At 44.6% G+C, this 15115-nt stretch overlaps 1 protein-coding gene across 2 annotated transcripts; it reads left to right on the forward strand.

The window, feature by feature from the left end:
- Positions 1–251: 251 nt before the first annotated feature.
- On the forward strand, positions 252–9980 carry spata2 (spermatogenesis associated 2). 2 transcript variants are annotated; one of them, XM_024006419.2, is made up of 3 exons: positions 252–327; positions 1771–2602; positions 2780–9980. In XM_024006419.2, exons 2-3 carry the CDS (start codon positions 2267–2269, stop codon positions 4121–4123), a joined length of 1680 nt encoding a protein of 559 aa, XP_023862187.1. In that variant the 5' UTR covers positions 252–327; positions 1771–2266; the 3' UTR covers positions 4124–9980. The 2 variants fall into 2 exon arrangements, with proteins under 2 accessions (XP_023862187.1, XP_023862188.1); XM_024006420.2 differs by having other exon boundaries at positions 282–327; positions 1652–2602.
- Positions 9981–15115: the final 5135 nt, after the last annotated feature.

Below are 15115 nucleotides of genomic sequence, written 5' to 3' on the forward strand. Positions count from 1 at the left end.
AATTATGTCGATGGAAAGACCAGAGCTTTATTATCATTATATTACTATGTATAATACACCAGTAGCTCGCTATACACACAAAAATGCATTGAAAACAAATACATGATGGTGGGCCTCGTCGTCTTTGTAATGTGGGAATGTCCTCACAACATGGACATAGATTGCACATAAGGCATAATGTATAACATGTAGCTTGCTTTACTCTGAGTGGGCAGTTTTTCTAAAAATAAAATTCCCAGGCTCGTTGATAACCATGGCCAAGCTCCTCTCCAGAGAGTGCGCTTGCGCAATGAGGTGATGGGAATTTCCAGCAGTAGGACGGAAAAGGTAAGGCGTTGAATGTTCGTGGCGTCTTTATGATAAAAAAAGGTTTTACAATAGTAGAAACATAAATGTGTACAACTCGCTTCTAACTCTACTCATAAGTGGAAATGGTTAAATACAAGCTTCTCGTGCGATGGGAAGCGAGCTCACTAGCTTCGCATAGATGGGCGTTCTGTCCTGGGCTGGGGCCGGGCCCATGCCAGGCACAGACCGACACAGCTGCTAGCTAGTTACTGTGGCTAACGTACATTAACATCACGGCTTGCCAGTTCTGTCTTGTAAACGCCACTTTTACTGTGTACTCAGCTGATCACTGTGGTTAACATTGATGTGTGGCGTTATTGTTCATTTCGATGTAGAAATATGTTTTTAATGGTTGTGTATAGCTGGTGGGAACAGCGCATGCTAGTATAGCTAGCTACCCCAGCTGGTTATGTATTTTCAGATATTAGTTAGCTAGTAGTAGTTAGCTATCTTGCTACGCGGAATACTAGAACATCCCTTGCGCAGTTGGTCCTTTGCGTCAAGATTGTCAAATAGCCAGAGCTGACACATATGGTGGTTATTGCATAGTTGGCTAACTTGTTCGAATTAGCTAATATTCGTTTGTCTAGTTTGTTAGCAAACCGTGCTCTCTAGCCAGCTAGCTCGAGAAGGTCCCAACTAGTTAGTCAACGTAACATGTCTAACCTTACAACGCGCAGTAATTTACTGATTCCATTTTCCACGAAAATATAGCAATCGCTTGTACCTTTCGATTTAGAAATCGTTGCATGTCACTCTAGCTAGCGAATTTAAGAGCATCCCGAAGGGATTGCTGAATTGTCTATTTGCAGCACCATAACTAGTCGAACGTTAGCTACATGAAGCAAACCCGAATGTGAATGATATTGCTGTGAAATGCAGATTTGAGATAAATGCATAAAAATGTCATTTTGGGTCAAAAGCTAACGTTTGTCATACTTAATTAACCCGCATACCATGTACATGTAGCCGTCTGCATTTTTGAGCTTGTTTTTTTATTTGGTAATTCATGCGAGGTGGATGGAGTGCAGTTGCTGGCTAAATGGTTATGAAGTGAACTGAGGGTAAAAATATCCTTGCTTCGATACATCCTATAGTGCACGTTCACAGTGTCAGTAGCAGAGTGGGTGTGTAACACTCGCAAGTCTAGGCTACATATTCCCTTTCTCTCACACACAGGCAACTCGGATAATGATGCTCTTCAACCCATTTGTTTCAATGGGCCATTTTGCATGTTTGGAACATTTTGGCGGCTGCTGCTTCTGAATCACCTGATGATGTCAGCATTGCATTCTCTTTGCAGGTTGGATGAGTCTAGAGAAAGAGGGGATGTGTCCCAAGCTCAATACATCATCCTCATTGGCACAGTGAAGCATGTGGTGTGTTCATTATCCAACATCATATCCCTCTTTGTCGTTGCAGCTTGGAGTTGGTTCAGAAAAGGCCCAGCATCATACTTGTAGCCCTCTCTGCCCAGTGACCCTGAACTCACCTTTTGGTTAAATGACAGGGCAGAGGCTAGACCTCCGGATACATCTCAGGGCCACCAAACCGTCAACCACCAGCCCCCTCTGGCCTCATCTCATTCCCCACATTTTCCCTGGAGAGCCTACATGGACTYCCAGTTAAAAAAATAACCAGAGATGCCCAAAATTAGAGGGTGGGCCTACAGGCAAGAGCCTAGCTATCCCAACCAGGAAGCGGTTAAATTCAATCCTACTGATCCCCTCTCATCTGAAGCATAGCGACGGCTTCCTGATTGAGCTCGGAGGTGCGTTTCTCAACCTTCAGTGGAGTGCATTTGTGTGTCTGTCCTGAGATGTCAGCAGAGAGGGGCTGCTGAAAGTGTTGTCCGGGGCATGAGAGAGGGAGCGAGGAAGGGGTGTCACGGCTGAAGCAGTCCACTGCTGCGCCGCCAATGGATGCCAAACTGCAAGAGGACCTGTTCCGGAGGTACGTGGTTTGCCTGGAGAGGCGGCTAGAGGACGGAGGGGGGAATGCGGGCCTTGGGGGAAGCACCTTGGAGGGGGGCAGCGAGGCCCTACTCTCCACGGCCACAGCCCTGCTGGGGGCCTACCAACCAGACCCGGGCCAGAGGTTCCGCATGGTGCGCTTCTATGAGGTGGTGGAGAATGCCATTCGATGCCTGAGAGGCTGCAGTCTGCAGGGCCTGGAGAGAGCCTTCCTCACCCTGGAGACTGTCTGCACCAACCTGCTGCTCTTCCCCTGGAAGAAAGAGTTCCGCTGCATCAAGGTACAGCACCCATCATCTAAAGCTACTGAACTGGATGTGTTCCTGTCATCAGGCTTTGTGCAGCTGGCAGGATTGTTGTAGTATATTAAATGGTCCCCGAGGTTAAACATTGTATGCATTACAATTAATTTGCAGGAATGCTCTGTAACTCTCTGTCCTCCTTATCCCCACTTGTAGACCTTCACAGGCCCGTACGTCTACCTTCTCCAGTCTGCTGTGTGCGACGCTGATCTCCGCTCCCTCCTGCGTTCTATGGGCTACTCCCGCGACCATGAGCTCCAGTTCCACGTCCGGGACCACCCAGGTGGCCCAGCCCACCTCCGGCAGCTAGCCTTCGAGCTCTTCCTGGCCCAGGCCGAGTGTCGTCTCCTGGGGGAGGTAGTGGCTTTGGCCCGGGGTTCAGCCTCTGAGCTGGAAGCCTTGGAGCAACGGAGGGGCTGCCGGGATGACGCGGCCGGCTGTGCCGAGGTCCTCCGACGGCGAGACAGCCTCGGGGCCGACATGGCCAGGCTCTCAGTGCGACCGATGGACATACCTCACCCTCACCATCTGAGGAGAGGGGGAAGACCGTCCAAGTCAGTGGATGTTACGGATGGAGCTGGGAATTGGCACGCAGCCTCTAAGCCTGTCCTGAAAGCCTCTCTGAGCCTGAGGAAGGAGCCTCTGTTTGTGGATGCAGAGGAGGACATGAAGGATGAGATCATCAGGCCCAGCACCTCCACTTCCWTGTTCTCTGTGACTGACCCACCTTCCTACAGCCCCGTGCCTGACTTCTTCCCTATTCAATCCCTGCCCTCGGTCGATGCTTACTCCTCTTACCACCTCTCCTCATTGGATGAAATTGATCTGTACACAGAGAGGGGTGGGCCTAGGGTTGGAGGTCGACAGACACCTTCCAGACCTCCATCCAGGGAGCCCCGGGATGCCAGGGATGGCTGGGCACTCAAAACCCACAGTGCACTCACCTCTCCGGGGGTGAAGTGTCAGGGTTGTGGCCTGGGCTGCTCCAGCCTGGCATCCTGCCCCAGGTGTGAAATGATCCTGTGCCAGGCCTGTCACGACATCGACCCCTCCCCCTGCTGCGGCCTGCAGGACTACCCCAACCCCAAATCGCCCCGCCCCATGGATGGTTACCTCCCCGTCAAGGAGAAGCTGTCAGTCTACTCCAACACCCACTCCCCACACCCCCACATACACCCTCACCCCCTCACTCCCCCTCACCCCCAGATGGTGGAGAAACCCCTCATGGCCACTAAGCTGTTTCCCTGCAAGTCGGTTGCCATGTCGTCGGCAATGGTAGCCAATAGCGACCGAGCAAGCCTGGGGGGGTCACGGTGCGGGTTCTGTAACAAGCCGGGTGCTTCGCACACCTGCGTGAACTGCTCCAAGGTGTCATGTGACATGTGCATGAGCCTGTACGCTAAAGATGTGTGCACGCGTAAAAAACCCCAGCATAGCTTTGTCCCCAACCACCAGCTCAACTTTAAGCCTGGAACCATATCACATCTGGTCTACCGATGAGCCAGGAACAACAGGGAGTGGACTCTCACTATTCAAACCTCTCTCTCATTTCTATTTCCCTCTCTTACCTGTTCCTGTTCTRTCTTCCTCCTCTCATTACTTTCTCACCCTTTCCTTGAACTCTCTTTCTTCCCTTCCCTGCTCTATCAGATGTATGGATCTGGAATACACACAGGACACATCATCATAGGAAGTCGTATCTCCTGCCTCTCTCTGCCTTGTAAAAGATCAGGCTTTTTTTTCAACTGCTTCCTCTTCTTCCTTACCTCACCACCCCGCTCTAGCTTAGTCATGTGACGTCGTAGCGCTTCCTAACCCCTCAAATCTAGTCCTCTCCAAGCGAAACAGGAGAAAAAAGCAAGAGCCATCCGGCTTGTAGAAAAACAAAACACAAATGCTGACTTAAGTTCTCAGCCGAAGAGACGGTAGTGTCAGTCTTCTGGAATTGGATTATGTTCACTGAGGACCCTTTTTAAACTTGAAAAACCAATGGGGGGGAAAAACCGTAAATGTACACTGGAATTCAATAGTATATATTTTCAATGGTTATTCATTCTGTAGATCAATGTAAGACTGTTGGGTGGGGATGGGTCTGGGGTGAATGTTTTGGGGGGATGCTTTAAAGGGATATTTTGAGAGACAATGGTCYGATGCCATAATAGTCTATTTAAAGAACAATGCCTTGTACATTTACCCTCAAATGTTTAAAGTGTATAGCTGAGGTTTACATGCTGCTCTTGAAATGTTGTTTGACTGGTAGATAACCTATTCTTGTATCAGTTTCTCCAAATCTGTTCCRCTATCTATCCATATTCACAACATACCTAACTCCTCAAGCTCAAAGTGCTACTTCACTGATAAGTCAGTTTCTATTGGAGATGGCTGTTTTGAAAGCCAGTTAACTGTAAAGCACCCTGGGAAATGAAGTCTTAAGCCGGTGACAGTCCCAGAACTATAACAAAACTTCACCCAATCACTCCAGCAGTGCAGGCATTGTCAAGGTATTTTCTATACTGGCACTTAGACACTCAAGGTTGACGTTTCCTTTCCAGAACCATCTTAACCTTCAAATCCCAGGTGGAAAATCTCCAAACTGACTTAGATCTGCATTAGGAGACAACTTTTTCCTTTTCCCATTTAGACAGCATGCAGCACCTACAGCACCTACTCATTCCAAMMMTTTTCATTATTTTTACTATTTCCTGCATTGTAGTGAAGACATCCAAACTATAAAATAACACATGAAATCATGTAGTAACCAAAAAAGTGTTAAACAAATAAAAATATATTTGAGATTCTTCAAATAGCTTCCCTTTGCTTTGATGGCAGCTTTGCATACTCTTGACATTCTCTCAACCAGTTTAACCTGGAATGCTTTTCCAGCAGTCTTGAAGAAGTTCCCACATATGCTGAGCTCTTGTTGGCTGCTTTTCCTTCACTCTATTGTCCAATTCATCCCAAACCATCTCAATTGGGTTGAGGTCGGGTGATTGTGGAGGCCAGGTCATCTGATGCAGCACCATCACTCTCCTTGGTCAAATAGCTCTTACACAGCCTGGAGGTGTGTTAGGTCATTGTCCTATTGTAAACAGGGGCGGCAGGTAGCCTAGTGGTTAGAGCGTTGGACTTGTAACCGAAAGGTTGCGAAGGCGAATCCCCGAGCTGGCATGGTATCTGTCGTTCTGCCCTGGAACAAGGAAGTTAACCCACTGTTCCTAGGCCGTCATTGAAAATATGAGTTTGTTCTTACCTTTTAACTAGGCAAGTCAATAAAAAAAAAATGGTAGTCCCACTAAGCGCAAACCAGATGGGATGGCGTATCGCTTCATATTGCTGTGGTAGCCATGCTGGTTAAGTGTGCCTTGAATTCTAAATAAAATCACTGACAGTGTCASCAGCAAAGCACCATCACACCACCTCCATGATTCACGGTGGGAACCGCACATGCGGAGTTCATCTGTTCACCTACTCTGCATCTCACAAAGACATGGCGGTTGGAACCAAATCTTTTTGGACTCATCAGACCAAGGACAGATTTCCACTGGTCTAATGTCCATTGCTATTGTTTCTTTTCCAAGCAAGTCTTCTTATTKTTGGTGTCCTTTAGTAGTGTTTTCTTTGCAGCAATTCGACCATGAAGGCCTGATTCACACAGTCTCCTCTGAACAGTTGATGTTGTCTGTTACTWAATCTGAAGCATTTATTTGGACTGGAATTTCTGAGGCTGGAAACTAATAAACGTATCCTCTGCAGCAGAGGTAACTCTGTCTTCCTTTCCTGTGGCGGGCCTCATGAGAGCCAGTTTCATCATAGTGCTTGATGGTTTTTGAGACTGCACTTGAAGAAACGTTTAAAGTTCTTATTTTTCCGGATTGACTGACCTTCATGTCTTAAAGTAATGATGGACTGTTGTTTCTCTTTGCTTATTTGAGCTGTTCTTGCCATAKTATGGACTTTTCTTTTACCAAATAGGGCTATCTTCTGTATACCACCCCTACCTTGTCACAGCACAACTAATTGGCTCAAAAGCATTAAGAAGGAAAGAAATTCCACAAATTAACTTTCAACAAGGCACATATGTTAATTGAAAAGCATTCCAGGTGACTACCTCATAACGCTGGTTGAAAGAATGTCAAGAGTGTGCGAAGGGTGGCTACTTAGAATCTAAAATATATTTTGATTTGGTTAGCACTTTTTTGGTTACTACATGATTCCATATGTGTTAAATKGTTTTGATGTCTTCACAATGTAGAAAAMAGTATAAAAACCCTGGAATTATTAGGTGTGTCCAAACTTTTGACTGGTACTGTATGACCTGACACAGTTCAGTCTGTCTACTGCACATGGTCAAGAGAAAGCTGCAGCTCATACAGAACAGGTGTTATTTAAACTCCACTAAACATACTATTGGGTGAAAGTCATGACACTTCACACTTGCAAGTTGAACATTCTGTTTGTGCTGAAATCCATATATGGTGAGTGATGATGTCACAAGTGTTTCTGGAGTACACATGACTATCAAATTCAGTCAAGTGGAAGCTTTAGCTCTCCCTCTGAGATATCAGCTTAATAAAGAGATGTGTTGATAAGGTTATAGATTTGAAAAGGACACAACACAGGACAAAAAGGGAAGAGCGTTTCTGACTGATGAACCCAGCTGGCTTAGGCTATATTATACTGTCAACAATAACTCCAGCTAGAGAAGAGGGGTGAGCATCTATTAACTATTCTAAATCAATCTCTAGACCTAGGTATCAATCAATCAAATGTATTTATAAAGCCCTTTTTACATCAGCTGATGTCACAAAGTGCTATACAGAAACCTAGCCTAAAACCCCAAACAGCAAGCAATGCAGATGTAGAAGCATGGTGGCTAGGAAAAACTCCCTAGAAAGGCAGGAACCTAGGGAGAAACCTAGAGAGGAACCAGGCTCTGAGGGGTGGCCAGTCCTCTTCTGGCTGTGCCGGGTGGAGATTATAACAGTACATGGCCAAGATGTTCAAACATTCATAGATTACCAGCAGGGTCAAATAATAATATTCAGTGGTTGTAGAGGGTGCAACAGATCAGCACCTAGCCTGCTCTCAGTTCGGTATGTGCTTTAGTGAATTTCATTGTCATGCCATACACACAACGATGCTCAGAGAAGTTGGCTAAAGGACATTGAGCACTAGGAACAGGTTACTAGGCAGTTATTGTAGTTGTGAAAGGGTCTGGATAGGTAGGCTATTTTGGATATAGCTCAACCATCTCTGAATGGAATGTGCTGTTAAGAATGTGCCATAAGTGCATAGTTGGTAGGGACCAAGGAGTGATTTGTAATTGAGCAGCATATTAGGTCTGTCATTCACCTCTAATATACTCTCATTTTAGAACAAGTCATCAAATAAGTAAGCAATATGGTGGATGTAAGAAATTCCATCATATTGCTCACCTCTTCAAGAGGAGCAATTCAACAGATCCCCAGTGGAGTCTGTTTTAATAAGGCCAACATAAATCTCAAATTAAGCCTTCAAAAACTTAAAATACATCCTTTCTTCATTGGCATAATTGCTGAAGTGACTTGGTGAGATCTATGTAGAGGAATGCTTATTTTTCCCAATTGCATTAGATTTGTTTTTACCTCATCTTTTATTTTTTTTATTTTTTACTGCTGATAGGTTTAAATGTCTTTCTGGAGTGGCCTTAGGGAGCAGTGCAATTCACCTTTGACCTCTTTCTCCATCTAGTGATGTTTCCTAAAGGGCCAAGGAGAGAATGGGTATCTCCCAATACTAATTTGTGGTCTCCTTTCCAAGAGCTCTCACCAGGGCCACAAAGCATCTAAGTAGGAGTGCTGATCTAGAATCAGTTTAGCTTTTTAGATCAAAGTGAGTAATATTATAGAGACAAATGCTGGATTAGCAGTTCTACTCAGAGACCCTTTGTGGATGTGGGCCCCAGGCTCTGAGAGGGCAAGGTGAATTGGTCTCCATTTGGTTCTCACCTCCCAATGTGTGTTTGTCGTACAGACACAGATTATCACATATTTACAATGCCTGGAAACATGTTAAACATCTCAGGAACCAATATGAGATCATTAAAATCTCTAAYGAATCTGTAGTGAATATGCATAACAGAAACATCCGTTGTCCTCACAGACCCAAAGGAACACAGAGAAGAGGCCATTCAATTTATTGGACATAACCTACTCTATATTTTGGCAAGGGGAAACATTGAAACATTGAGCTATGGTGCAAAACTGATTAAAATGACAAGTGGAAAAACTAACAGTAAGACCATGTCGAAATTTAACTGAGCGGCATTGATGTGTCATTTGATAGGGCTGAACTAAAATAATACATATTTGGATCAACTGGCCTTTTACATCTTGATTACATACTGTTGTTTATTTGGCAGCTGTTTCCAGTCTTAGTCATGGAATGCACTGATGAGTTATTTGAGCATATTTGGTCATCKCAAATGACACCTCTATTTCCTACAGAGTAGATAACTTCTGTCAAAAGGTATCTAGTTCCGGTCAAAAGTAGGGCACTTTTTAGGGAATAGAGTGCCATTTGATAGGCCACCATTTTTATTTATTTTCCACAAACTTCCTATGTGACAGAGAAATCAATCATCCCTTGTCCATCTTCTCGCTCTGGTATTCTCACCAGTATGAAAAGTGGTGGTGTTGTCGATATAGCACTCCCCCTCATTCACCCCCCTCACTTCTCACCTCACCCTATTCTCGGCATGCTGTGTTGTTCCAGTCCTTAAACTCATCCTCACCCCCTCTCCTTCCCCTTTACCCATTAACACTGAGGAGCATCACACAAGGGGCTTGTTCCACATTGCAGCCGACAGTACAGGCGACTGCCAACTGATTCATCTGCTAAGACCCTTGCATCATAAATAACTACTCATTATTATTTGTAGATCAGTCAGTCACAATTTACCCATGATACATTACGTTTTTGATCCTACAGAACTCTCTGTAGAGGGGTTCAAACTCCACCAGTGGATGCTGGTGGGAGGAGCTATAGGACGGGCTCATTGTAATAGCTGGAATGGAATAAATGGAAAATATATCACATATGGAAACCACATCAACTCTGTTCRATCGATTCCATTCCAGCCATTACAATGAGCCTTTCCTCCTATATCCCCTCCCACCAGTCTCCTGCACCCCACTATCATTACAGGTCATACAGGGGGGTGGGGAAGGGAAAATATTCAAAATTGTTAGTTGATGAAATTATATATAAATCTATCTCTAATATATATATATATATATATATATATATATATATAAAACGTCAATAAATAAATGCGATTTTATAAAATAATTTCAAGAATAAATAAAAAACACCTGTCTTTTGTCTTTTTTGTTCATTGTGCCCTGGGAAGTAACATCTCACAGCCAAGGGAGATCGCAGGAATATTAAAACACCAGCTTTCATAGCAAAACGTTATCCACCTGTTTCCACTAATGAATACACCCCAGTTGGTAACATTCCTACCTGGATTGGGTCATACCAACTCACTTAGCCAGAGAAGTGACATTGACTGTGTTCAAGAGCATCAAAACGACTGCAGGCGGCAGCCGACTGACTGATCTACAAATGCCGACTGACTGATTTACCAAAACTTTGTGGCCATTAAGTTTAAAACATTGAGCTGTCGATTTCTGAAGTGAGTAGGCCTAATACACACAATACTTTTAATGACTGCAAAATGCAGAATAAATAGTGGACTTTGTAAACTAATTGTTTTATAGTCTCATCAACAAAATGCTTGTCTGAGAGGAAATAGATGCTAAGCTACAGGARTGTTTTGCTAGCACAGACTGGAATATGTTCCGGGATTCCTCCGATGGCATTGAGGAGTTACACCACATTAGTCATTGGCTTCACCAATAAGTGCATCGACAGAAGCCATGGATTACAGGCAACATCCGCACTGAGCTAAAGGCAAGATCTGCCATTTTCAAGGAACGGGACTCTAACTCGGAAGCTTATAAGAAATCCCGCTATGCCCTCCGAGAACCATCAAACAGGCAAAGCATCAATACAGGACTAAGATTGAATCGTCCTACACCGGCTCTGACGCTCGTCGGATGTGGCAGGGCTTGCAAACCATTACAGACTACAAAGGGAAGCACAGCCGAGAGCTGGCCAGTGACACGAGCCTACAAGATGAGCTAAACTACTTCTATGCTTGCTTCGAGGCAAATGGCACTGAAACATGCATGAGAGCACCAGCTGTTCTGGAAGACTGTGATCACGCTCTCCACAGCCTATGTGAGTAAGACCTTTAAACAGGTCAACATTCACAAGGCCGCAGGGCCAGACAGATTACCAGGACGTGTACTGCTAGCATGCACTGACCTACTAGCAAGTGTCTTCACTGAAATGTTCAACCTCTCCCTGTCTGAGTCTGTAATACCAACATGTTTTAAGCAGACCACCATAGTGCCTGTGCCCAAAAAGACTAAGGTAACCTGCCTAAATGACTACCGACCCGTAGCACTCACGTCTGTAGCCCTGAAGTGCTTTGAAAGGCTGGTCATGYCTCACATCAACACCATTATCCCAGAAACCCTAGACCCACTCCACTTGCATACGGCCCCAACAGATCCACAGATGATGCAATCTCTATTGCTCTCCACACTGCCCTTTCCCACCTGGACAAAAGGAACACCTATGTGAGAATGCTATTCATTGACTACAGCTCAGCGTTCAACACCATAGTGCCCTCAAAGCTCATCACTAAGCTAAGGACCCTGGGACTAAACAGCTCCCTCTGCAACTGGATCCTGGACTTCCTGATGGGCCGCTCCCAGGTGGTAAGGGTAGGTAACAACACATCCGCCACGCTGATCCTCAACACCAGAGGCCCCTCATGGTTGTGTGCTCAGCCCCCTCCTGTACTCCCTGTTCACTCATGACTGCACGGCCAGGCACGACTCCAACACCATCATTAAGTTTGCAGATGACACAACACCGACAACGACGAGACAGCCTATACGTAGGAGGTCAGAGACCTGGACGTGTGGTGTGAGAACAACAACCTCTACCTCAACGTGATCAAGACNCGTGTGGTGTGAGAACAACAACCTCTACCTCAACGTGATCAAGACGAAGGAGATGATTGTGGACTACAGGAAAAGAGGACCAAGCATGCCCCTATTCTCATCGATGAGGCAGCAGTGGAGCAGGTTGAGAGCTTCAAGTTCCTTGGTGTCCACATCACCAACAAACGAACATGGTCCAAGCACACCAAGAGAGTCATAAATAGGGCACGACAAAACCTATTCCCCCTCAGGAGACTTGGCATGGGTCCTCAGATCCTCAAAAGGTTCTACAGCTGCACCATCGAGAGCATCCGGACTGGTTGCATCGCTGCCTGGTATGGCAACTGCTCGACCTCCGACCTTAAGGCACTACAGAGGMTAGGGCGAACGGCKCAGTACATCAACGGGGCCAAGCTCCCTGCCATCCAGGACCTCTATACCAGGCAGTGTCAAAGGAAGGCCCTGAAAACTGTCGGACTCCAGCCACCCTAGTCATAGACTGTTCTCTCTGCTACCGCACGGCAAACGGTACCGGAGTGCCAAGTCTAGGTCCAAGAGGCTTCTAAACAGCTTCTAACCCCAAGCCATAAGACTCCGGAACACTTAATCAAATGGCTACCCAGACCCCCCCTCTTTTACACCGCTGCTACTCTCTCTTGTTATCATCTATGCATAGTCACTTTAATAACTACCCATATGTACATATTACCTCAACTAACTGGTGCGCCCGCACATTGACTCTGTACCGGTATCCGCCTGTATATAGTCTCACTATTGTTATTTTACTGCTGCTCTTTGATTACTTGTTATTTTTATTTCTTATCCGTATTATTATTATCATTTTTTTAAAACTTCTTCGGGATTGGTGTCCCTTCCACGGGACGGTTGAGCTAACGTAGGCTAATGCGATTAGCATGAGGTTTTTAAGTAACAAGATCATTTCCCAGGACATAGACATATCTGACATTGTCAGAAAGCTTAAATTCTTGTTAATCTAACTGCACTGTCCAATTCACAGTAGCTATTACAGTGAAAGAATACCATGCTATTGTTTGAGGAGAATGCACAATTTTGAACATGAATAGTTATTAATAAAAAAAACTAGGCACATTTGGGCAGTCTTGATACAACATTTTGAACAGAAATGCAATGGTTCATTGGATCAGTCTAAAACATTGCACATACACTGATGCCATCTAGTGGACAACATTTAAATTGCACCTGGGCTGGAATAATACATTATGGCCTTTTTCTTGCATTTCAAAGATGATGGTACGAAAATACAAAACGAACGGTGGTTTTTTCTTTGGTATTACCCTTTTGTAACAGGAGTTTGTGTTGTATTCTCCTACATTCCTTTCCACATTTCAAAAACTTTCAAAGTGTTTCCTGGTCAAATGGTACCAAGAATATGCCATATCCTTTGCCTTCAGGGCCTGAGCTGGCAGGCGTTGATTTTGGGTATGTGATTTTAGGCAAAAAGATTGAAACAAAGGGGGTAATCCTTTGCATTGGTTCGGTTCAAGGACTTGTAAGTAAGGCATTTCCTTGTAAGCGTCACCTGTTTGTATTCCGGCAGATGTGACTATATTATTAGATTTTGATTTGATTTGAATATTTATACTGCAACATGAGAGCTGCACTAGCCTGAGCAGCCGCTAGCTTATGTGTAGTCGCTCCATATCGTCTGGGCTTGATGTGCACTGCGGTAATACATGCTGCAAATGCTTTATTTCCTCGCTTTAAATTCGTGGAATTTTTTTAAAAATGGATTGTAATGGTGAAAAAAGCAGGTAAGTACTTTCTTTAATAACACTTTTTTTTCCACCACTATGCTTGTGAGGCTATAACACCAATCGAAGTCACAGACAGTGTTGTTTTTACCCCAGGTGAAAGCAGGACACAAACCTCAGAGGGTATCCTCACGAAAGCAGGCTTGAGGATTTAGATAAACTCGGATAACCAGTCTTGAAAGTGGGTAACTTTTAAGGAGGTACATTTCTATGGCAATGAGTCTTCAGAACTAAACCTGCTCCTGGGCAGGGTTGTACCCCGGCTAACTCCTCAATACCCTGAATGAAATGATGAGCGCTAGTTGAGGGTACATTTAATCAGATTCCCTGCCTTGCAAAGATGCGTCGTCATCCCCTGAGGAAACGACTGATAAAATATTTTATTAATTAAATTTTATTTTTTTCTTGTTAAATAGTAATTACACATTTAATAATGACAGAATGCATTTTAAACTTCATGCAATGTAACACTTGTATGACTTAATAAATACAAAATATCGATAGGAGTGGGAAAAAAGCTGCTTGTGCAATGATAAGCACATCAAACACGGCCTTAACGATGAGTAATAAGATAAAGACGGCACTTCTAAAAACCTCTGTCTCACCACAGTCTGCTGAATTTGCTAGATAACTTTTCTTTCATTTTGATTTGAACGGTCATCCAACTCGGAATTTCAACTCGGAATCTCAGGCATCTTTCAGGAACTCCGACTTTCCAACCTGAAGATCACTGATGTCATGATGTGACCTCGTTTTTTCCCCAAGAGTTCCACTTGTCTTAAATCTACCATTATGCCTATTTTGGCAGGAATTGACCATGTTTCTGCAATGCCAGACAAATTTTCATGATCGGGGGAAATCCTATGAACTTAAGCAAGGACCAGTATGTCGGGGCTTGCGTAGTTTGAGCGGATCAAGGATGCACGGATGATGGCTGTTCCCCTCTCCAGCTGTCAGATGTCCCGAGAATTTGTGACAAGGAATTCTGAAAATGTGAGCACATCCAAGTTGTTACGATTTTCGAAATCGTGTAGTATATGCACAGCATTAGCGGCAGGTGGACGAGCAATATCCACRGTTGTAGTCAGTTTTATTGTCTGTGGTCATAGTATGGCGGTTGAGTTGAGTGTGACTGACAAACGGATTCAGTTCAGTCAGCTGTCCTAATGAGCCCTCCCCAGCTAGCTAATGTATGCTTGTGGCTAGAAACTTCAGCGAGAATTTGAACCTGCTGATGTTGGGACAGTTGGGACCAGAGTGTTCAGAATTATTCAGTTTTTATCGGACTACAAAATCAACAAATTAGCTTTATTTGGCTGTCACTCTGGCCTGGTATTAGCTACACTGTCTAAAGTTAGCTACTTCCCTCAATTTCTGTAGGACAGCAGTGTGCCGGGCAAGCAGAACTCATGAGTGAAGGACACACTGCTTTGTTGTTGTGTTGCTGGCTTGTAGTACAAACTCTCCCCATTTAGCAGCAGTAGTAGACTGTATCACTGTGACATCCAGATGGTTACTACCAATACTAAAAGTAATTCATTGTGTAGGTTGCTATTCTACTRTAAATACAATCGAGTATGTAACAAATTGGTCAACCTACTGCCAGTGATGTGATACAGCTGCATACAGCTGCCCGGTGAAGC

Source organism: Salvelinus sp. IW2-2015, linkage group LG17, assembly GCF_002910315.2.
Source record: "Salvelinus sp. IW2-2015 linkage group LG17, ASM291031v2, whole genome shotgun sequence".
NCBI classification, from domain to species: domain Eukaryota; kingdom Metazoa; phylum Chordata; class Actinopteri; order Salmoniformes; family Salmonidae; genus Salvelinus; species Salvelinus sp. IW2-2015.